Genomic DNA, 22,828 nt, shown 5'->3' on the forward strand with positions numbered 1-22,828 from the left:
AGTAGACCTGGGTAGGCACACTTTATCCATTACTATTGACTTTGTTTCAATACATGAATTTGCCTTCAACATTTGAACTTACTGGTAAAGTCTGCTACCTGCCACACTCATTAGATCTGTCCTGCCAATGTGGCACATGTACTAGATCAGTAACAAAAAAGTATTCAGAAAAAAAGAGATAGTGTTACAGTCCTATGAATATTCAATTAATTTTATAAATAGCAGTGAATTAGAATTAGTTTTATACTCAAATTAAAAATTTGTCTAGGAAAGTTCAAAATCAACAAACAGCCCATAAGTTTTCTGTGCCTTTTTTTCATTGTTACTTGGTAGTTGCACTGATGCCAGTTTCTACATTACAAAAATTTTTATTTTGAAAAAAACTTCAGGCCCTGTTAGTGAAAATCAAAATGTCCCTGACTATAAAAAGAGACTTTCTGATTTTTAGAATAATCTCTATGAACAAGACCCCATGATTTACACCTGAACTAACAATGAAAGATAAATTAACTGACCTGAAACCAGAACCTCTTGATTAATTTACTGTGAATTTCTTCTTCACATTAATAAGCCTCAGTCATTTTTATTCATTATAATCAATTTTTTTTAAATAAAATAGGACTAAGGGTTGGAACAAAAGTGGAAGTGTGTTTCAATATTTATGCCAGTTAAATGGGATTTTTTTTTTCCCAGAACATAGGAAATCTCCTAAAGCACAAAGAAAAATCTGAAAGCTGTTTGAAATCCATTAAAGTCTGGGCCTTATTTATGTAACTGTCACTATGGAAATATAAACATCAGAGAATTATAATTAGAGTTTTCCTCAGTGGGCTCTACAATGTACAATTAGTTGAAACTCTCACTTGTGTTGTTTTTGAAGATGTGTTTTCTTCTGAAGCATTAGATATGGCTACATTACCACATTCGTTACATTAACTGTCTTTATATATTGAATTATTGAAATATTACGTCTTCCCTTACTGAAGAAAATATGAACATTACAGTTCAAAAAACAGGAAAAAAAACAATAAAAAAAATGGCTTGTTTTAGCAGCATTTCAAATTTGACATTTAAATTTTTAGTGGAGAATTGTGGCAACCACTACATTAAACAAAGAGAAAATCACCTGACAATTCAGATTGAGAAATATTCTTTAAGATACCTAGCCGGTATTCCCTAATACTGCCTAAGACATGGCAAACAAGAAAAGAGGGGCAAAAGTATCACACACCAAAGAAGGTTGGGCAAACATGACTACTAGATGTAATCTGTTACTCTGATTGGATCCTGAACAGAAAAAGGGTGCTAATGAGGAAGAGGAGTGGTGAAGGCAAACAAAATAACAACCAAAAAAAACCAAAGAGCATTCAAATGCAAATAAAGTCTTCACTGCTCACTGGACTGATAATAATATACTAATGTTTCTTAACTGTTTCTTTTTGAGAGAACAGTGAAGATGTGCCCATTGAAAAGATTTCTAACTAAAATATAGTGTTGACTATGTTGACTAAATGTTCAATGTTTTACAACAGATCTCTAGGGTTTATATATCTTGATTAATTGAAAATGTGTGTTCATTGATTAGTAACTGTCCATTGCCCACTTCCCTCAGTCCCTGGCAAATACCAGCCCACACATCATTTATGAAACTATTTTAGATGCATCATATTAGCACAATCATGCAATATTTGTTCTGTGAATATCTTATTTCACCTAGAATAATGTCTTTAACTTTCACTCCTATTATTTTTCATAGTAGGATTCACTTTTTATAGCTGTGACTAGTATTATGTTGCATGTACAGATCACATTTTCTGAATGTATTCATTTGTCTATGAACATTTAGGTAATTTCTACATCTTGGCAATTGTGACCAGCACTACAATGACCATGGGAGTACAAACATTTATCTGTGTTTCTTATTTCAGTTATTTTGTACATGTACTCTCTTTGTTCTGTCAAACTACAACCCAGAATTTGTCTTTATTTTAATTTTACTGAATAGAAGATAATCCTTTTAAGGATATAGAGTAAAATTTGAAACTTTTCAATCATGAAGTTTTTTTATTTCTTTTTTTAATTTTGATGCATACATCATTTGGGCCATCTCTCCCCCCTCCCCATCCCCTCTGACTCCCCCCACCCCCTTGCTTCCATGCAGAGCCTATTCTGCCCTCTTTTCCAATTTTGTTGAAGAGAAGACATAAGTGATAACAAGAAAGACATGGCATTTTTGCTAGTTGAGATAAGGATAGCTATACAGAGAGATTCCCAGCGTTGCTTCTATGCACATGTGTATTACAAACCCAAATTGGTTTGTCTATTCCAGACCTGTTCACTACTTCCTGGTCACCTTTCCATAACGACCTCTGTCAGTTTAAGATTACTATATTATCTCCTCCACAGTGGGAACACCAAACACTTTCAAGTTTTGGGTTTCCTACCTTTCCCTGTTCCTCCTATATACCTTCTCCCCTTAGCATGTGACCCATGTTCAATAATATTACTACATTTGTTTTAGGTCTAAAGTCCACACATGAGGTAGAACTTACAATTTTTGGCCTTCTGAGCCTGGCTAATTTCACTTAAGATGATGTTCTCCAGTTCCATCCATTTCCTTGCAAATGCCAAGATTTTATTCTTCTTTATGGCTGAGTAAAATTCCATTGTGTATAAATACCACATATTCTTAACCCATTCTTTGGTAGTGGGTCATCTTGGCTGTTTCCATAGCTTGACTATTGTGAATAGTGCTCAATAAACATGGATGTGCAGGTGCCTATGGAATAACCTGAGTCACATTCATTTGGGTATCTCCCTAGAAATGGTATTGTTGAATCACATAGCAGATCTATGTTTAGATTTTTAAGAAGCCACCATATTATTTTCCAAATTGGTTATACTAGCTTACATTCCCATCAGCAGTGTATGAGGGTTCGTTTTTCCCCGCATCCTCACCAACAATTATTGCTGGTGGTGTTTTTGATGATAGCTATTCTAACAAGAGTGAGGTGGAATCTTAGTGTGATTTTGATTTGCATTTCCTTTATGGCCAAGGATGGTGAGCATTTTTTCATGTGTTTTTTTGCCATTTGGAGTTCTTCCTTTGAAAAAGTTCTGTTTAGTTCAGTCGTCCACTTCTTTATTGATTCATTGATTTTGGGGGAGTTTAGTTTTCTGAGCTCCCTCTATATTCAAGTTATAAGTCCTTTATCTGATATATAACCAGCAAATATTTTCTGCCACTCTGTGGGTGGTCTCTTCAGTTTAGAGACCATTTCTTTTTTTCTGCAAAAGCTTTTTAATTTCATGTAGTCCCATTTGTCCATCCTTTCTCTTACTTGCTGTGCTTCTGGAGTTCTAGTAGGAATTTCTTGCCTATACCTGTTGCCTCCAGAGTATTCCCTGCTCTTTCCTGTACTAACTTCAGAGTTTTGGGTCTATGTTGTCTTTAATCCACTTTGAGTTGATACTAGTACAAGGTGATAGACATAGATCTAGTTTCAATTTCTGCTGGCAGATAACCACATTTCTCAGCAACATTTATTAAAGATGCTGTCTATTCTCCATCAGATGTTTTTGGCACCTTTGTCCATTATAAGGTGGGCATAGCTGTGTGGATTCATATCTAGGTCCTCTATTCTGTTCCACTGGTCTTCATGTCTGTTTTTGTGCCAGTACCATACTGTTTTTATTGTTGTGGCTCTATAATATCATTTGACGTTGGGTATTGTGATACTTCCAGCATTGCACTTTTTGGCTATTCATGTGTTTCCAAATGAACTTTAGGGTAGATTTTTCAATCTCTGTGATGAATGTCATTGGGATTTTGATGGATAGTGTGTTGAACACATAGACTGCTTTTGGTAGCCATTTTTACTATGTTGATTCTACCAATCTATGAGCATGGGAGATCTTTGCACCTTCTGTAGTCTTCCTCAGTCTCTTTCTTCAGAGGTTTGTAGTTTACTTTGTAGAGGTCATTCACATACATTTTTAAGTTTACTCCTAGGTATTTTTTTTGAAGCTATTGTAAATGGAATTGTTTTCATATATTCTTTCTCAGTTTGCTCATTGTTGGTGTATAGAAAAGCTAATGATTTTTGTAAGTTGGTTTTGTATTCTGCCACATTACTAAAGCTGTTTATGGTATCCAGGAGTTTGGGGGAAGAGTTTTTTGAGTCTTTGAGGTACACAATCATGTTGTCTGCAAATAGGGATACTCTGACAGTTTCTTTACCTATTTGTATTCCTTTTATTTCTCCTTCTTGCCTTATTGCTATGGCTAGGAATTCCAGGACTATATTGAATAGGAGTGGGGAAAGTGGGCACCCTTGTTTCTTTCCTGATTTTAGGGAAAATGTTTTTCTCCATTAAGTATGATGTTGGTTATAAGTTTGTCATATAGCCTTTATAATGTTGAGGTACATTTCTTCTATTCTTAGTTTTCTCAGAGCTTTTATCATTAAGTGGTGTTGAACTTTTTCATAGGCTTTTTCTGAATCTATTGAGATGATTGAGTGGTTTTTTTGTCTTTCCTTCTATTAATGTGCTTTATTACATGTACAGATTTTCATATGTGGAATGACCCCTATAACCCTGAGATGAAGCTGACTTGATCATTGTGAATGATTTTTCTGATATGTTGTTGGATTCAGTTTGCCATTATTTTATTGAGGATTTTTGCATCAATGGTCATTAAGGAGATTGGCCTATAGTTTTCTTTTTTGGAATGCCTTTGTCTTGTTTGGGGATGAGTATAATACTGGCTTCGTAGAATGAGTTATGCAGTATTCCTTTCTTTTATATTTCACAGAAAAGTTTAAGGAGAGCTGGTATTAGTTCTTCTTTAAGGTTCTGAGAGAACTCAGCAGAGAATGTGTCAGGTCCTAGACATTTCTTTTTTTGGGAGACTATTGCTGTTTTGATTTCATTTTGTGTTATAGATTCCAAATTTATTGGAATATAAGTTCTCAAAGTAGCCCCTGAAGACTTCCTGGGTTGCTTTGGTGTTTGTTGTTATATACCTTTTTTATTTCTGATATTGCTGATTTGGGTTTTTTTCCCCCCTCATTTTAGTCAAATTTGCCAGGAGTCTGTCAATCTTGTTTATTTTTTCAAAGAACCAGATTTTTGTTTCATTGATTCTTGTATAGTTTTTTGTTTGTTTGTTTCTATTTCATTAATTTCAGCCTTTATTTTTATTATTTCTCCCTTTCTGCTTGTTTTGGGTTTTGCTTGTTCTTGTTTTTCTAGGAGTTTGAGATGTAGCATTAGGCTGTTTATTTGAGATCTTTCTGTTCTATTAATATATACACTCATGGCTATAATCTTTCCTCTTAGGACTGACTTTGATGTATCCCATTGGTTATGGTAGGTCATGTTCTCATTTTCATTAACTTCCAGGAAACTTTTAATTTCCTCTTTTATTTCATCAGTGACCCATTGATCATTGAACAATGTGTTGTTCAGCCTCCAATTGATTGTATATTTTCTGCTGTTGTTTTTGTTGTTGAGTTCTGTTTTTAATGCATTGTGATCAGATAGCATTCAGGGGATTATTTCTATTTTCTTATATTTTCTGAATCTTGCTTTGTGCCCTAAGATATGATCAATTTTGGGGAAAGATCTGTGGGATGCTGAGAAGAATATACATATTGTGCAGATGTTGGGTGAAATATTCTGTAGACATAAGCTAGGTCCATTTGTTCTTGGTGTGATTTAGTTTTAGAATTTATTTATTTTTTTTTTTGGATGGTCTATCTATTGGTGATAGGGGGGTATTTAAGTCTCCCACTCAGAACCAAGATGGTGACTGGGACATAGCTGCAAACTGCATGAGCTCCGTGAACCAGGGACATTGCTGAGATGCTGAAGACACACTGGCTGAGGTAAATCACAAGGCAGAGCTGAAAGTACAGCACTCTAAACCCCTAGATCACGGAAGGCTTCTTCACGATGATCTACTAAAAGAACAGCCAGCCTGCCAAGTCCCCGCCCCACAGGCCTGTGGAGTGACTGCTCCACTCTGCTAGGTTCTCTGCCCCTCAAGCTGCACCAGGCCCCAGATCCACACCAGATCCACGCTCCACCAGGATCCCCATCCCTTGCTTCCCCACCCCTCAGGCCCTGCTACCCCAGCTCTACATGGGATGACCAGATCCACTCCCTGCCAGGTTCCCCGCCCCTCAGGCTGAGCTGGGCCCCAGCTCTACAGGCTTTCCAGATAACCTCTCCAACAGGCTCCTGCTCAGGCTGCCACAGGAGGGCTCCAAACCTGCCTAAGAGACACAGACAGACAGGACTGGATGCTAAAGGAGTAACATCGGAACAACTGAGATTGTAACTCTACTGTTCCAGAACTGGTGATTTTTTTTTTCCCTTTCTTTAAGAGTTTAGCTGTCTCATTTGCTGTTTGATCACCCACCATCTCTCCCATTTTTTCACTTTTTTTTCTCTTCTTTCTTTCTTTTACCTTTCCTTCTCTTTCTCTTTTTTTCTCCTTATCTCTTGGTTTTGTTAGTATTAATATTGTAAGCCAGCTAATACTAAATTACACATAGTCCAGTGACAGAAACAGTTCCTAGTGGAAATATGGGTAGTTGAAAAAGGAATGGAAACCATTCTCCCCCAAAAAATAACGTACTACAGTATTTAGAGCAAAATGAAGAAAACAGATACCCAGACCCAGACTCCAACAAAACAAAGATAACCTACACCAAGGAACCCAACAAAGCCCACAAGAACACCCTGAAAGAAGAAATCCTACAAGTATCCCACTTACTGTGTTGGAGTCCATATGTGATTTAAATTCATTTAAAGTGTGTTTGATGAAATTGGATGCATTGGCATTGGGTGCATATAGTTTGATAATTATTTCCTTTTGGTGTATCTCCCCTTTTATTAGTATGAAGTGTCTTTCTTTATATTGTTTAACCAATGTACATTTGAGTCTATGTTCTCTGATGCAATTATTGCTATGCCTGCCTGTTTTTAGGGGCCATTGGCTTGGTAAATCTTCTTCCAGACTTTCACCTTAAGCCAGTGTTTGTTTCTGACAATGAGATGGGTCCCTGTAAACAACATATGGTAGGATCTTCCTTTTTAATCCAATTTGGCAAGCAGTGTCTTTTGATTTGGGAGTTGAGTTCATTGACATTCAGTGTTAGTATTGACAGGTATGTGGTGATTTCTCCATTTAGTTGTTTTTGTTAAGGATTTGATTATGTGTAGCTGAATCAGTACTACTCTCTGATTCCTTGTCTTTCATTATCCTGTGGTTTGATACTGCCCATCCTCCTGTGGTTTTTGTTTGCTTTCATCTTCTATGTGCAGATTTCCTTGGAGGATCATTTGTAGTGGTGGCTTGGTGGTCATATATTGTTTTAGTTTCTGCTTATCATGGAAGACTTATATTGCTCCACCTATTTTGAAACATAGTTTTTCTGGATAGAGTATCCTAAGATTGAAGTTACTTTCATTTAGTGCCCCAGATACCTCAGTCCATGTTCTTCTTGCTTTTAAGGTTTCTGTTGAGAAATCTGCTGTGATTTTGATAGGCTTACCTTTATATGTTATATGTTTTTTCTCTCTTACAGTGTTCAATATTCTTTCTGTATTCTCTGTGCCTGTTTTTTAAATAATAACATGTCATGTATAGGCTCTATTTTGGTCAAGTCTCTTTGGTGTCCTGGAGGCATCCTGTACTTGAATGGGCATAACTTTCTCGATATTTGGGAAATTTTCTATTATTATTCTATTGAATATATTATGAATCCCATTTGCTTAGACCTCTTCTCCTTCTTTGATGCCTATGATTCTCAGATGTGGTCTTTTGATGGAGTCAGTGAATTCTTGTATAGTCCTTTCACAGGTCTTGAGTTGTTTGACTAACAGTTCTTCAGTTTTTTTCTTTAATTTCTATTTTATCTTTGAGTTCTGTGATTCTGTCTTCCACTTGTTCTAGTCAGCTAGAGTGTATTTCAACTGTTTTGTGTTTCTGTTTGATTCTTTCTTCTAAGTTTTTCCATATCATGGGTCACTTCTTTATAATTTTCTATTTTCATCTTTAATTCATTTACCTCTCTATTTATAGTATTCTCTGTTTCATTTTGGTGTTTATTTAGGGCTCCTATTAGTTCACTTATTTGTTACTGTGTCTTCTCATATTCTTTACTTTTGGTGTCTTGAAATTTCTTGAGTGCATCTTGTACATTTGATTAAGTGTGTCTCATATCTTCTCCATGAATTCTCAATGATTACTTGCAGGATTCCTTTTTTTAAGGTTGTTTTTGTGGGCATTGCTAAGTTCCTTATTGTTGTTTATCTTTGTTTTGTTGGGGTCAGGAACTAGGTATCCATTTTCTTCATTTCCCTCTGAATCTTGTATTAAATTTTTTTTTTGAGGAGAGTGATTTCCATCCCTTTATCTTCTTTCCATCACTCTACTTGGTGCTGTGCAACTATGTTCTTGATAGGCTAGTTCATAGTTTTAGTCACCTGTTTTCTTTCCCTTTATTTTTGTTTTGTGCTGTCTTGGTTTTTAGCTAAGTTGGTGTGCTATTTCTGTCCCTGGTCTGGGTGTAATTTAGCAATAACTAATTCACAGGTTCAATACATAACCAGTCATTTACAATTATATAGAAGACCCCATGGTGGTAATATCTATAAACTATGGGAGTTGGGGAGTTAATGTTTATTAGGCTAGCTATAGAAATTTGGGGAGTTGGATAGGGTGACCCTAAAAGGGGAGGTGGGAAGTGGGGTGGGTGAGTGGGGAAGCAATGTGAGGGCTGCTGATTTTTGTGGTATAGAAAGAAAAAAGATAATAGGAGTAGAAATAAAAATAGAAAACCTGCAATAATAAAACAAAGAAACAAAAAACAGGAGACAAACAAATAAACAAACAAAAGGTCAGGTTCAGGAACAATTGAATTTTAATCCTAGTTTATGTTCTGGGGTTACTCTTCCAGCATTCAGTCCTAGTATTGGCAGTGAAAATGTGGAATTTACACTTTATATTTGTGGACCAAAATCCTCCTACTGATACTTAACTCATAGTTGGACTGACAGGCATGTTCTACTATGCTAAGCTGTTTTGTTGAAATGGGAGGTTCTCCCTAGCTTTATTCTCTGGCTATACTTGAATTGCAATCCTCCTGAGACTCTTTTACTCACTCTCCACGGGAATTACAGACATGAGACACAGTACCTAGCTCATATTTTCTCTTGTACTTGTGAAAGAAGGCTGTCAGTTTCCTCCTGTGGGGTCTCTTACAACTCCTTTCTAAGGGACACAGAATAGATGGCTCATTGGAGGTTTTCAGTATCACATATGTTTTAAAAAATTATCTATTCTTTTTGAAGGAAGGATAAATTAACATTCTGTGCTTCCAAAAGTCACATACCAATAAATAAGGAGAACTGAATACCATTAGAAAAATAATGTTACCCTAAAATTTCTCCTACTTGGAATTTAGTGAGGATTGTCTTAAAGGCAGTTATAGGTAGGTTAGAAATTACCACCATTTGAATTTTGTGTTTACTCTAAAGATTGTTTTCAAATATGGTCAGAATTAACTCAAAAAGCATAATCTCTGTACCTATTAAGACCTGTTCATGTTCTTTGTAGAAAGGGTTAAATGAAATTGTAGAGTCATAGAACAAAACAAGGTCTTAAATCAATGGAATTACCAAATGCATTGTGGGAAGTATCAGTTAGGTTATAACAGAGCATCTCTAGGTTTCACATGTTAGCTTATACTGTTGATAGCTTTAGAGTCATTGGAAGTTAGTGGTTGCTCAGTTCAACAATAAATTATAAAAGATTTACCTAGTAGACACAAAGATCTTAGGTCAGTTGCAGAGATTGGTAATAAATGGCTATTAAAGTAACTGAAGATAACACAAGATAATTCTGACTCTTAATCTTCAACATTGAATCTCTCCCTAATCAAGAAGTTCCAGTCAATCAACCTGCATGAATTTTAACACAAGTGTGGCTCCTTCACAGACCTTCAGTTGACAAAACTGATACCAAATCTGAATCACCCCCATATTTAGCTCCACAGAGAGAAGAAAATACCTGGCCTCAGTAATTCAGAGTCATCTGGTTGCACAACCCTTTGTCACAAGTCCAACTTGCCATAGGCAGGTGTAGACCTTGGTCCTAACCCAGTGCTATGCTGATCATGATGGGCTGTGGGCTAAGGGTGTAGTACAATGTGTTGTCTTTGGTAGCCACTAGTTTGACATAGAAACCTGGGGTTTTTCATTCATGGTTAGCTTACCCAGAGCAGGGCAGAATCCTGCAGTGTCTGACTAAGGATGGTGACTGTGGATTTGGCCTTCAAGACCTCCCTAACCCCAGAGAGAGGCCTGTGGAGACAGAATAGTAAGACTTCAATAAATAACTGATTCCTCAATATGCAGACATCATTTCATGTGAATAAGTAATAATAGGTTTTAGGAAACCACAAGATTCCACAGTAGTCAAAATAAAGTGTCAGAAACACACAAGGAAGTAATCAATGTGAAAGAGCTCTCAGAGAATTTAAAACAGGTGTTTTATGGAAATTAAATGAAATTTAAAAAAAAACAGAAATATTTCAATATTCAGAGAAATTCAATATAAATAAAAACAATTAAAATATTAAACTTAAATTCTTGAACTAAAAAAGACACATGGTGAAATTAAAAACACAAAAAAGGCATCTCTAACAAAATAAATTACACAGAATAAAATTAACAAGCTTGGATACAGTGTATTTGAAAATAGTTTTTGGAGGAGAATAAAATGACAAGGAATGGAGGAAGCATACTGGTAATTTGGGACAATGTTAAAAAAACAAATACTTGGGTTTTTAGGGTTCAAGAATGTATTCAAAATACCAAAGGGGTAGAAAGTTTGTCCAAAGAAATAATAGCATAATAGCTCCTAAACCTACAGAAGAATGTAAATATTCATGTAGAGGAAGACCAAGGGTCACCAGTCAAATGTAACTAAACTAAGTCTGCAATAATAAATCTTATATTCAGGCTCCCTTAAATGAAAGATACAGAAAATATTTTCAATCTGCAAGGGAAATAAATAATACATAAGTTGTCTCTATTCTTTTTCTAAAATACTTTTTGTTATTGTGCTGGGAGTACATTGTGACATTTACAAAAGTTCTTACAATATATCACACATATCATAATGAATTCACCTCTTCTATCATTCTCCTTTATCCTCCTTCCCCTGATTCCTGGAATACTTTCAACAGGTATCATTTTTCCTTTTACATACTTGTATACACAGTATTTGCACTATATTCACCCTCATAAATCTGTTCCTCACATCATCCCATCTCCCCTGGTACCAATCCCCCAGGCAGGACCTATTTTCCTTCCTGTTCTCCATTTTGTAAAAGAGAAAAAATAACATTTTTGTTTGTTTAGGATAGTTAGCTATACAGGGAGTTTCCTTTTGACATTTCCATATATATTAAAACCTGACTTGTTTCATCTCCTATATTTTTCTTCTTTTTATCTTAGTCCCCTTCTTATGGTGATTTCAACAGGTTTAAGAATTCATTCTGGTATACAGAGTACATCAACTATGTTCGCCTTCTTAACTTCTTTCTTTTATACCACTCCTCTCGTATGTGACCTCCTCTTAGCATGACCTGCTTTTTGTAATACTGCTTATATTTGTATTAGGTACACCTTCTATATATGAGAAAAAACATGCAGCCTTTGGCCTCTGAACCTGGCTAACTTCACTTAAGATGCTATGAGCACATGATAAAAGCGAGAGCACACAAGGAAGGGGTGAGGATAGGTAAGACACCAAAAAATTAGCTAGCATTTGTTGCCTTTAATGCAGAGAAACTAAAGCAGATACCTTAAAAGCAACTGAGGCCAATAGGAAAAGGGGAACAGGTACTAGAGAAAAGGTTAGATCAAAAACAATTAACCTAGAAGGTAACACCCACGCACAGGAAATCAATGTGAGTTTACTCCCTGTATAGCTATCCTTATCTCAACCAGCAAAAACCCTTGTTCCTTACTCTTATTGCTTATACTCTCTCTACAACAAAATTAGAAATAAGGGCAAAATAGTTTCTGCTGGGTAGGGAGAAATGAACCAAGCCTTGTATGCACATATGAATAATAAAAGAAAAAGGAAAAAAAAAAAAAGATGATATTCCCCAATTCTGTCTTTACCTGCAAATGACAAAATTTCATTCTTCTTTGTGGCTGAGTAAAATTCCATTGCATATAAATACCTCATTTTATTAATCCATTTGTTGGAAGTGGGGCATCTTGGCTGTGATAGTCAATTTCTCACGAGAAACTTTACAAGCAAGAACAGAGTAGCATGAGATTTTGTCAGTATTGAGAGGGAAACAACAACAAATGCTGCCAATTGAGAACAGTGTACTGACCAAAACTGCTTATTAGAAATGAGGGAGATAAAAAGACTTTGCACACATGCATGAGCTGAAAGAATGTATCTCTACCAGACCTGTTGTACAAGAAATGTTAAAGGTTTTTTTTTGAAACTAAAAGAAAGACACTTTTTTGAATAAAAAGAAAACAAGAGAATTATACTTTACACAAATTCATAATGCAGTGATATAATAGGTGTGGTGCATATCCATTTGTAATTTCAGAATGCAAATTGAACATGATAAGTAAAATAATTACAATTATGTCAATATATTAAGTGATAGGAATGTAAGCCCTCCCAGCTTGACAGGCTAAGATAAAATGTCACTTCCTAGACCTTACCAGGCAGCTACAGGGCCTTGCTCTGTGCCCACCACCCCCTGTCCTATACAGAGAAGGTGGGTGTTAGCAGTTACTACCCAATGCCCCCTGCACCCATGCCAAGCCAGCCACTGGGCTGGAGACAGGTCCAGATGGGAAAGGTATGAATCCACCTGCGTATTATACCCAGCCTTGTGCCAGGGTCTGATTCAGATGTGCTGCCCTTCCTGCAACAAGATGATGGTGACCCAGCTGTCTTAAAATGCCAGCACCCTCAGCTGGATGTCCAGTTGGAAACTGTGCCTCCAGAGTGCATCGTGGGCTGCTGCTTCATCCCCTTCTACGTGGACGCCCTACAGGACACGGACCAATACTGTCCCAATTGTAAAGCCCTACTGGGCACCTACAAGGCTTATAGGAATCAGACACATGCTGAGGCTCCCACTGCAGGTGGTCACCCTACCATCACCCAGCCATCCCAGAAAGGCTCCACTCTGGTGACCTTGTCTCTCCAGGGGTTCCACCTTCATGTCTTCTTTTGGAGGGAAAATGTCACAACAGTAACACATCTCCAAAATCCAGAAATTGCTGCTTGAAGTCACTCATGGGACATGCAAAAACATTGACCCAGAGTGTTGTTTTAAGAGTTTCCCGTTGCCTACCTGTGACCCCAGAGTCATCCAGACTTCCAATTTGCATATCATAAGTGATTTCCATTGACTGGCTTCTTTTTCTGCTTTATTGGATCTTCCTGGTGGGCATCTCAAATCTGAGAAGACATTAATTTCTTAATATTTTTTAAGTGCATGGAAGGGATAATAACACTCACCATGCACATCTGTGAGATCATAATGTAAAATAAAATAAAAATAGTGCTGGGTTTTCTTATTATTTGGCCAAACCTTCTTGCTTGACACCATTATTTTACATGAAAAGATTTTTTAACCACACAATAATTGTATTAACAGTTCATATGACCTCCTTTGAAAGGAGGGATTTATAGAATCATCTTCTGTAAGGATATAATGGACATCACTTTCCTTCCAATTTGCCAGTGTGCTATGTTACCCAGATTGGCCTCGAACTCTTGGGCTTCAAGTTATCCTTTTGCCTCAGTCTCCTGAATAACAGGACTGCAGGCAGTGCCACAGTGACTGGCTTTTTTTTTTTTCTTGGACAGAAAATAAAATGTGTACTTTCATCCATGGCTTTAACATGGATTTGGTGTGTTTTTTAAAAACCTTTGCAGTTCTGGCGGCATGAGCAGAGAGATGAAGAAACCCCAGTTGAGCCTGATGGGGTGCCATGAGGCTGGTTCTTGTCTCAAAGGAATCTAAAGTCTGATTCTATTTTTCAGAGGTGAAGTTCATTATATGACATCAACATGATTTCTAGGACCCCAGGGGCAAGCCAGTGTTCTACAGTGGGTGTTAAGTCATCTTTGAAATGAAGAGAGAACCTAGTTTGCCTCTCAGGGGACTCCATTTCCATCCTAAATCAGCACAGTTAATTTCTGTGACTTATACTATGTAGAAATCAAATCCCTACCTTGAATGAAAGTCTGTGTATTGGATGAAAATTAAAGATGGTTATAGCCATTGATTCAACTATAACTTTCATGTTTCTAAAAGGCCAGTCATTATTTTGGAAGTGAATTATGAATACCACATAGTACTTTGGTGTTATCTGCTTTCAAGAAATAGTCTTTGGTTCACTCAGTAGAAAAAAAAATGTGAGGAGAAATAAAATGCAATTGGAAAGATTTCTTACTAATATATTTTCTCTTTCTCTTTTGTTCATCTGTTTGTGTTCTTATCTTTATGATCACATTAAGTTGCAATTATTCCAGAATAACTTACTACAATCAAATAACATTATAAGCCTCATGTTAATGCAAAGTAATAATTTACAATAGAAAACACAAAAATATGCATCAAAGAATCAAAGCATAATATGAACATAATTTGCTTAACCATCAATGAAAAATAAGAGACAGAATACAAAGAAGAGAGAAAGAATAAATGGAGAGAGAAACCACAATGAAACTAGAAAACAAATTAGATAATGACTTTAGTAAGACCTTATGTTTCAATGATAGCTGTGTATATAAGTGAATTAAATCTTCCAGTTAAAGGATGTGGAATGACTGAATGGACAAAAAAAGATCCAATGTGTGTTGCTTACAAAAAATATACTTCATCTCTAGGGACACAGATAGAATGAAAGTAATGGGGCAGAGTAAGAGATAGAATAAGATATCCCATGTGAATGGAAATCACAAGAATGTTGTAGGAAAGTCATTATGCTCTGATGAAGGGGTTATTTTGTGAAGAGGAAATAGCAAGTCTCAATATAGATGTACTCAATATTGGACCACCAACATATATAAAACTAGTATTAATAGGCCTAAAAGTGGAGGAAGACATTAATGCAATAATACCTGGTGATTTTAATAACCACTTTCAGCATGAAAATGCTAAACATTAGCAATTCATTAAAGAAATATCAGAGTTAATTTTAAATCTGGACAAAAATGGCCTTATCCAATAATAACAGAACTTTTCATCCAATAGAAGTCGAATACACATTTTTCTTACCAAAACAGGGAACATTATTCTAAGATAGATCATATCATAGACTATGAAACAAGAAAAGACAAATTTTCAAAAATTGAAATCATGTCAAGTACATTTTCTGGCCACAAAGAAGAAAGCTAGTTAGTTGATAGCAAGAAAACTCTTGAAAAATGTACAAACATACAGAGATTAAACAACTTCTTTTTGAATATCCAATTGATAGTAAAATGAAAAATACTTAAACAAGTGAAAATGGAGAGCTACCATACCAAAATCTATGGAATAAAGCAAAATCAGTATTAAGAGAGAAGTTTATAGCAATCAAAAAAGTAGAGATATCTAAAATAGACCATTTTGTGTTGAAAGAAACCAGCATAAAATAAGAGAAAATAAAACCCAAAATAAGTAGAAGAAAAAAAATAATGACAATCAGAGCAGAAATTTAAAAATGCTAATAATCAATTGAAAAAGAGCAAGTTATTCAAGTTATTTTTGACTTATTTGCATAGAATAGTTGTACAGGGGGATACACTGTTATATTTACACATGTGTTTACAGTACATTTTAGAATATACTGAATAACCCTTTCCATTATTCTCCCTCTTTCCATTCTTAGAACAATTTCAACAGGTTTCACTTCCTTATTTTCATCTAAGAACAACATACATCCACCATGTTTACCCTCTTTCACCCTTTCCTTATGCCCATTCGCCTTCCACTGGTACCCACGGCCAAAAAAGATCTATTGTACCCTCCTGCTCTTTATTTTTTTAAGTGTATAATGACAGTCCAAGGGGTTTCACCTTGGTATGTCAGGCCTGTATATATTGTGCTGAATAAGATTTTTTAAAGTAAACAAACCCCTATCTAGACTAAGAAGAGGGAGAAAACTCAAACAAAAAGCAAAGATGAAAAAAGAAACATTGCAACTGAACCATAGACATACTAAAGTTATGTGAATAGCTACAGGCTAGAAAATTGAATTATATAAGAGAAATTGAAATAAACACATACAACTTACCCAGAATGAATCATGAAGAACTGAACAGACCAATAACAGATAATGAGATTGAGTCAGTAATTAAAAAACCTCCATCAAAGAAAAGCCCAAGCTGGATGACTTCACTTTAAAATTCTACCAAATATTTAAAGAAGAACTAATACAAATTCTCCTTAATTGATTCCAAAAACTAAAATAGGAAGGAATTCTTCCAAGGAAATTCTATGAGGCCTATATTATGCTGATACCAAAAACACATAAGGATACAACAATAAAAAAATTACCAAAACCAAGTAAGACATAAGAAAAGGAAAACCAGTGGCCAATATTCTTGATGAACATTAGCACAAAACTCTTCAACTAATTATAATCAAGTTAAATCCAACAGAAAATTGATTATTCATTATGACCAACCAGGATTCATCCTAGTTGAAATGAAAGCAGAGTTCATTATATGCAAATCAATAAATATTATGCACCATATCAACAGAATGAATGTCAAAAATATATGACCATCTCAATTGATCCATAAAAGGCATTTGATAAAAGTCAACATTCGTTTCTGACAAAAACACAGAACAAATTGGGCAAATAAGGATCATACCTCAACATAATAAAGGACATTTATGAGACAATGCCTAATAGTATATTGAATGGGAAAAACCTGAAAGTCTTTTCTCTAAACCTGGAGTAAGACAAGGATACTCACTTTGACTACTTTCCTTCAGCATATTGTTGGAAGTCCTGGTAGGCAGGATAGAGGCTCCTGGAGGTAAAGATTTAGCATGCTCAGCTTGTGTCTCCTGGGGCTGCTTTTATAAATAATTATGAAGTACTGGCTTAAATAACACAAATGTCTTCTCTCACAGGTTGGATATGAGAGATCTGAGCTGGATCACTGCATTAATGTCAAGGTATGGGAAGGACTGGCCCTCCAGAAGGCTCTGGGGAGAATTGGGTCCATATATTTCCAACTATTAGAGGCTTTTGTGTTCCTACGCTCACATCCCTAACTTACTCCAACTTCGGCTTCCATAGTCACATCTCTATCTCTCTGACTGATCCTCTCCTTCTTTCTTATACGTACATCCTGTGATCACATTTGTTCCCCCAGATAATCTAGATAATCTCCCATTGCAGAATCCTTAACTATAGCACTTTTGTAGTTGAATAGCAAACACACAAACACACACACACACACACACACACACACACACACACACCACAAATGCCCAGTTGCCAGTGTACCCCTGAGCACCTGTGCCTGCTGCCTGTGGACATAAGAATCCCCAGGAGTCAGAAGGATCAGTCCCCATGTCTTCTCTAGGATCTTCCTGACAAGTGCACTGGGAGGGTGTTCTGCGGCACTACACACAGGCTTGGATCTTACCCCACCACTTGCTTCCTAGCAGACAAGGGACCTCTGAGCCCTACAAACTGGGAGCTCAGGGCCTCTTCCATGAGGCTGTGTGGGAAGTGCTCTATGTTTGCTCTCCAGACATGCTATGGATGATATCTTCTCTGAATTGTCACAAGGAGGGAGGTGTGAGTTGGAGGTTTGGGACCCTGCTTTCTGGTCTTGGGTGTTTTCCAGATGCCAGTTAACACTAAGGAACTTGTTTCCTGGCAGGGTTTCTTGGTCTGCTCACTCTCTCTGCCTCAAGCACCCTCAAACACAATGAGACCTGAAGATGTGAACACAGGGAAGACAGCCTTTAGTACCACATGGTGATGGACACAGAACTCGCACACATTACTCCTCCACATCAAAGGAAACAGGTAAGAGAATGCAGAGAAACCCGCAGAATGGGAGAAAATATTTGAAATGTATACATCCCATGAGATTTTGATATCCAGAACATATATGGAACTCCAAAACTCAATAGCAAAAAACAACTTGATAAAAAAGTGTAAATAGATCTAAACAGATATTTTTTTTAAAGAAGGGATACAACTGGGCAACATGTACTTGAAAAAATGTTCAGCATCACTAATAATCATTGGAATTCATATCAGAACAACAATGACAAGTCACTTCACACTGGTAAGAATAGCTGATATCAAAAAGACCAAAGTTAACAAGTGCTGCCAAAGATACAGAGAAAGGAACCACTTGCATATTGTTAGTAGGGATGTAAATTAGTACAGCCATTATGGAATACAGTACAAGAGTTCCTCAAAACACCAAAAATCAAATCACTATATGACCTAGCAATACCACTGATGAGTATATATCCAAAGGAACTGTAAGTATGTCAAAGAAATATCTGCCCTCCCTCCTATTTATGATAGCCAGTGCGATATATTTACAAGTAAAATACCAAAGCAAACTTCCACTAAACAATTAATAGACACACCATAAAGGACAGGAATGTAACACAGCTCATGATAAGGGGAGGATAACAACAGGAGGAGGTGGTAAAAGAAAAGGGTAAAGAGGGTGAATATGGTCGATATATTCTCTATGCATGTATGAGTATGGAACCTAAAACCTGTTGAAGCCATTTTAAGAAGGGAGAGGGGGAAGAGGGAGAATAATGATGGGGATGAATCAGACTGGAATATTTTGTATGCATATATGAAAATATCACCACAAAATCCCCTGTATAACTATTAAAAATGAATAAAAATATTTTTTAAAGGAGATGAAAACAATCTAAGTGTCCATCAATTAGTGAAAACACAAAGAAAATGTGGTACAAGGGTTAATATGCATCCATAAAAATAGTGAAATCTTGTAATTTATCATAACTTGGATGCAACAGATCATTATATTATGTGAAAAAAAGTCAGGGAAAGAAAGACAAGCATCACATAATTTCATGCATGGGTGTAATCTAAAAAAGTTGATTCCATAGAAGTTGAGAGTAGAATGATGGCTGACAGAGGATAGGAATGTGTGTGAGGATGGGGAATTTTGATAAGTAAGTAGTGAGTTAGAGTAAAATAGGGGCAAGATGTTCTGGCATAATTTGCAATTATGGTAAGACTGATAGCAATTATGTGTAGTACACTTCAAAAAGGTATAATAAAGGATTTAGAAATTTCTCACCACAATTGCTAAACATTGAAGAAATTAGTACATTTGACATGATTTACATTATACAAGTGTACAAGGAGCTCCACTGAAAATTACATGGTTGCACATTAATAACTGCAATTTTATGTGCTGTATCAGTAAAAATGAAAGATAAACACAGAAGTAAATGTACTCTCAATACATGCAAAAGCCTGAATATTTTATAAATTCATTTTGGCAATTTAAAAATATATGTGGAATAAGTACCACATGATTTTTATTCTGATAAAGCCTGAAAATGGAATATTAATTGGTATTTTGTGATAGATATTTTTAGACAGTGAATCTTTATAAAAAACAAGCACATCATTATTATAAAAGTTTTATTTTAGCTATTGCAGACAGTAGGAAGAAAGTGCTAGTTATTGGCTTTTGGGGTACTGGTAATTATATATGCTCTCTTTTGGAGTTAAATTTTTTTTGTTTAAAAAGTATTTTTCAAAAATTTTAAATTTAGATCATGACATCAAAGCATTAGGGAAATACTAATTTTTTTTTCAGATTGATTATAATTACACACACATACAATAGAAAATCATAACAAATCCTAACTTGGGGAGGGAAATAAATTTACACTATAATTAAAAACAATAATTGCTGTGAGGTGCTGAGTTCAAACCTCAGTACCACTAAAATGGACATTTTATGACTATTTACTTATAAAATGTTATAAAAAAAGGTTTATTTTCAATTAACTACTCAAGATCCACTTTAGTATATTTATGTCTCTGAGAGCAAATGCAAAATGAAATAATCTACTTTAGAGCTATAAATCAAAGACAAACTGACAGATATTTGAGAAGGACTGGGAAGAATATACATTATCTTATTTTTAAGCAATTAAGTAGATGTAGATTTCAGTTATTGATAAGAATCAGATAAGTTTGCCATGAGAATTCCTGATCAAAGGAGCAATTTAATAACTGTGGTATTTTGTCACTCAATAATAGATATGTATCATTAGAAGTGATTCTTTTCTTCATATTAGCACTATTTCAACACTGTTAAATGAACTGTAATATATTTTGTGAAGCTGGGGATTGAACTCAAGACTTTGTACATGCTAAGCAAGCACTCTGACATTGGGCCACATCCCAAGTCCAAATCTTCTATTTAAATACAAAAACTTACTTTGCTTTATTTGGGGAATATTGGCAGATTAGGAAGACTGGGAAATAGACCACTGTAACCACCACATTTGCTCACAAAAATTTTCTGGATTTCAACCCTGAGTTTTGCATTTAGCTGTGTGATTTCCTAATTCCTGACATGTTAACAGTTGAGACTGAATCAGTCAAGTGTGCCTCTATTGTTAGAATGCTCAATTGAAACTCTACTTTCAAAAAAGACCAATAGCCAAATCTTCCAAAAGAGTGATGTACATTTAAGCCTGGAAACTGAGTGATTTGGCCACAGAGCCCAGCCAGAAACACATGTGGCTCTGTCAAGTCACTGCCAACTCTGTTGCATATCGCTGTAATTTATGATTATTTGTTTTTCATCTGTAAATAACTGATGCTTGGATAAAATCTCTGTGTTATATTAATATCAATATCCTTTGTCATATTGTAGAACAAACTGGGCAACAAACCATTGATATCTATAAATATCTTTTTTACAAAGAAAAACAAATCTGAAATAATCTCAACCAAATTTTCAGTAAGTATAAATAACCAATGCACAACTACATTGTTATAAATAACAAAACTGGAAAGATGGGGATATAGTTTTAAATCATGTGACATTTTTGTAATATAGCAAAGAATAACTTTTTTATAACTGATTTATAAGGCCAGGTATAATTTAATACATATTGAAAAGCAGACATATGTCTTAATTATTTTTAATATCCTATAAATTTTTCAATGCTAAAGTAGTCTACGACAAATTGAATGTAAACATTTTTTAGATATTTAGTGTTTTTCCCTAAACATCTCTTCATGCACTAATTTATATTATGCAACTGTGTTATTAATTAGAAGTCATTTCAAAATCCACACACTAGTGTACTTCCTTCTGTGGAGGATATTAACCAAATTTTCTTCCACTTTTCCCTTTCTAAAACACAGGTGATTTTTAAAGCATACTGAAATTTAGTTATCACAAATTTCTATCACTCTATCATTGAGAGAAAATACGATAGAAATCAATCAATGACACGTAAGAAAGCATGTTTGTGAAGCTAACGAAGAAAGAGTGTGTCTTCTGGATTGTGCTTAACTATGTTGAGTGAAAATATAAATAAGTTTTATGTAGATTAACTTCCTGATGGTCTCTTTCACATCTTTATTTCTGAGACTATAAATAAGGGGATTTAACATAGGAATCACCATGCTGTGAAACACAGTAGCTACTTTGACCAGGAACAATGAGCTTTTAGATTTAAGCACACAGTAGAGGACAAGGACTATCCCATGGCAGATGCAGATGGCAGTCAGGTGAGAGGCACAGGTAGAAAAGGCTTTTTGGAGTCCACCCTTAGAAGGAATCTTGATGACAGTGACAACTATGAAGACATAGGAAGTCATAATGATCAGGAGGCAGCAAGCTTCATTAAACATAGAAATGACTAAACATGCCATCTGGCTGAAGGAAGTATCAGAGTAGGATACAGAGAGCAGGGCAAAGTACTCACAGCAGAAGTGGTTTGTAATGTTAGAGCCACAGTAGGACAGTTGCCAAAGAATATATGTGAGTGTTGAGGAAAAGATTCCAGCCCATATGTAAGTTAAGGCCACCAGAAAAGCACACAGCTTATGAGACACAGCAGTTGTATAGAGCAAGGGGTTACACACAGCCACAAAGCAGTCATAGGCCATCACTGCTAACATAAACATCTCTGTAATCACAGATGTGCATCCAAAGAAATATTGTGGCATGCAACCTTTGAAGGAGATAGTTTTGTCTTCCACAAGCAAAAGGTTTAATAGATTTGGTGCAATTACAGAAGTGTAACAAAAATCAACAAAGGATAAGTGGCTGAGGAAAAAGTACATAGGAGTGTGCAGTTTGCAATTAATCCTGATGATCAAAATCATATCTAGGTTTTCCAACACAGAAACTATATAGATGGTCAAGAACACCAGAAAAAGCAGCAGTTGGATGTCTGGATATTCTGAGAAGCCTAAAAGTGTGAAAGTGACTCCAGTATTCTGATTTCTCTCATTCTGCATTTGGCTCCAGTTGGAGGAAATCAGAGGTGAAAAATTGAGTACAGTAGAGAGGGAGTGGGTATGAAGCAACTTCTCAATGATGAAGAAAGCAGGTGTCAAGTTTCATATATTTATTAATGCTTCCTTGTTTGACACATTTGCTCCTCAACTCAGTCATGGCCCACTTTCTAACTATTTGAATGTGGAGTATTCTTTGACCCATCAGTGACTCACTCTCCTCATCTATTAAAAAAAAAAATGAAGAGGT

At 35.7% G+C, this 22,828-nt stretch overlaps 1 protein-coding gene and 1 pseudogene across 1 annotated transcript; one reads left to right on the forward strand and one right to left on the reverse strand.

Moving 5' to 3' along the window:
* Positions 1-10,280: 10,280 nt before the first annotated feature.
* Positions 10,281-22,581, reverse strand: LOC109676598 (olfactory receptor 1165-like). The gene is made up of 3 exons (XM_074052445.1): positions 21,632-22,581; positions 12,145-12,174; positions 10,281-10,377 (listed from the first exon to the last, which is right to left on the reverse strand). The coding sequence occupies exons 1-3, from the start codon at positions 22,579-22,581 to the stop codon at positions 10,281-10,283; spliced, it is 1,077 nt and encodes a 358-aa protein (XP_073908546.1).
* LOC109676599 (lipopolysaccharide-induced tumor necrosis factor-alpha factor homolog pseudogene) lies at positions 12,754-13,349 on the forward strand (annotated as a pseudogene).
* Positions 22,582-22,828: the final 247 nt, after the last annotated feature.

The sequence above is a fragment of the Castor canadensis genome, chromosome 1, assembly GCF_047511655.1.
Source record: "Castor canadensis chromosome 1, mCasCan1.hap1v2, whole genome shotgun sequence".
NCBI classification, from domain to species: domain Eukaryota; kingdom Metazoa; phylum Chordata; class Mammalia; order Rodentia; family Castoridae; genus Castor; species Castor canadensis.

Bases quoted from the DNA above. Each gene is read 5' to 3' on its own strand.
- LOC109676598 (XM_074052445.1), bottom strand. From the start codon at position 22,581: ATGCAGAATGAGAGAAATCAGAATACTGGAGTCACTTTCACACTTTTA. The intron at 12,175-21,631 runs TAGTTAAGCACA...ATCATCTTTTTT, and splicing joins ATTTATATTTTCACTCAACA to TTTTTTTCCTTTTTCTTTTA. The intron at 10,378-12,144 runs GTGCATACAAGG...CTGTCTCCACAG, and splicing joins TTTTCTTTTATTATTCATAT to GCCTCTCTCTGGGGTTAGGG.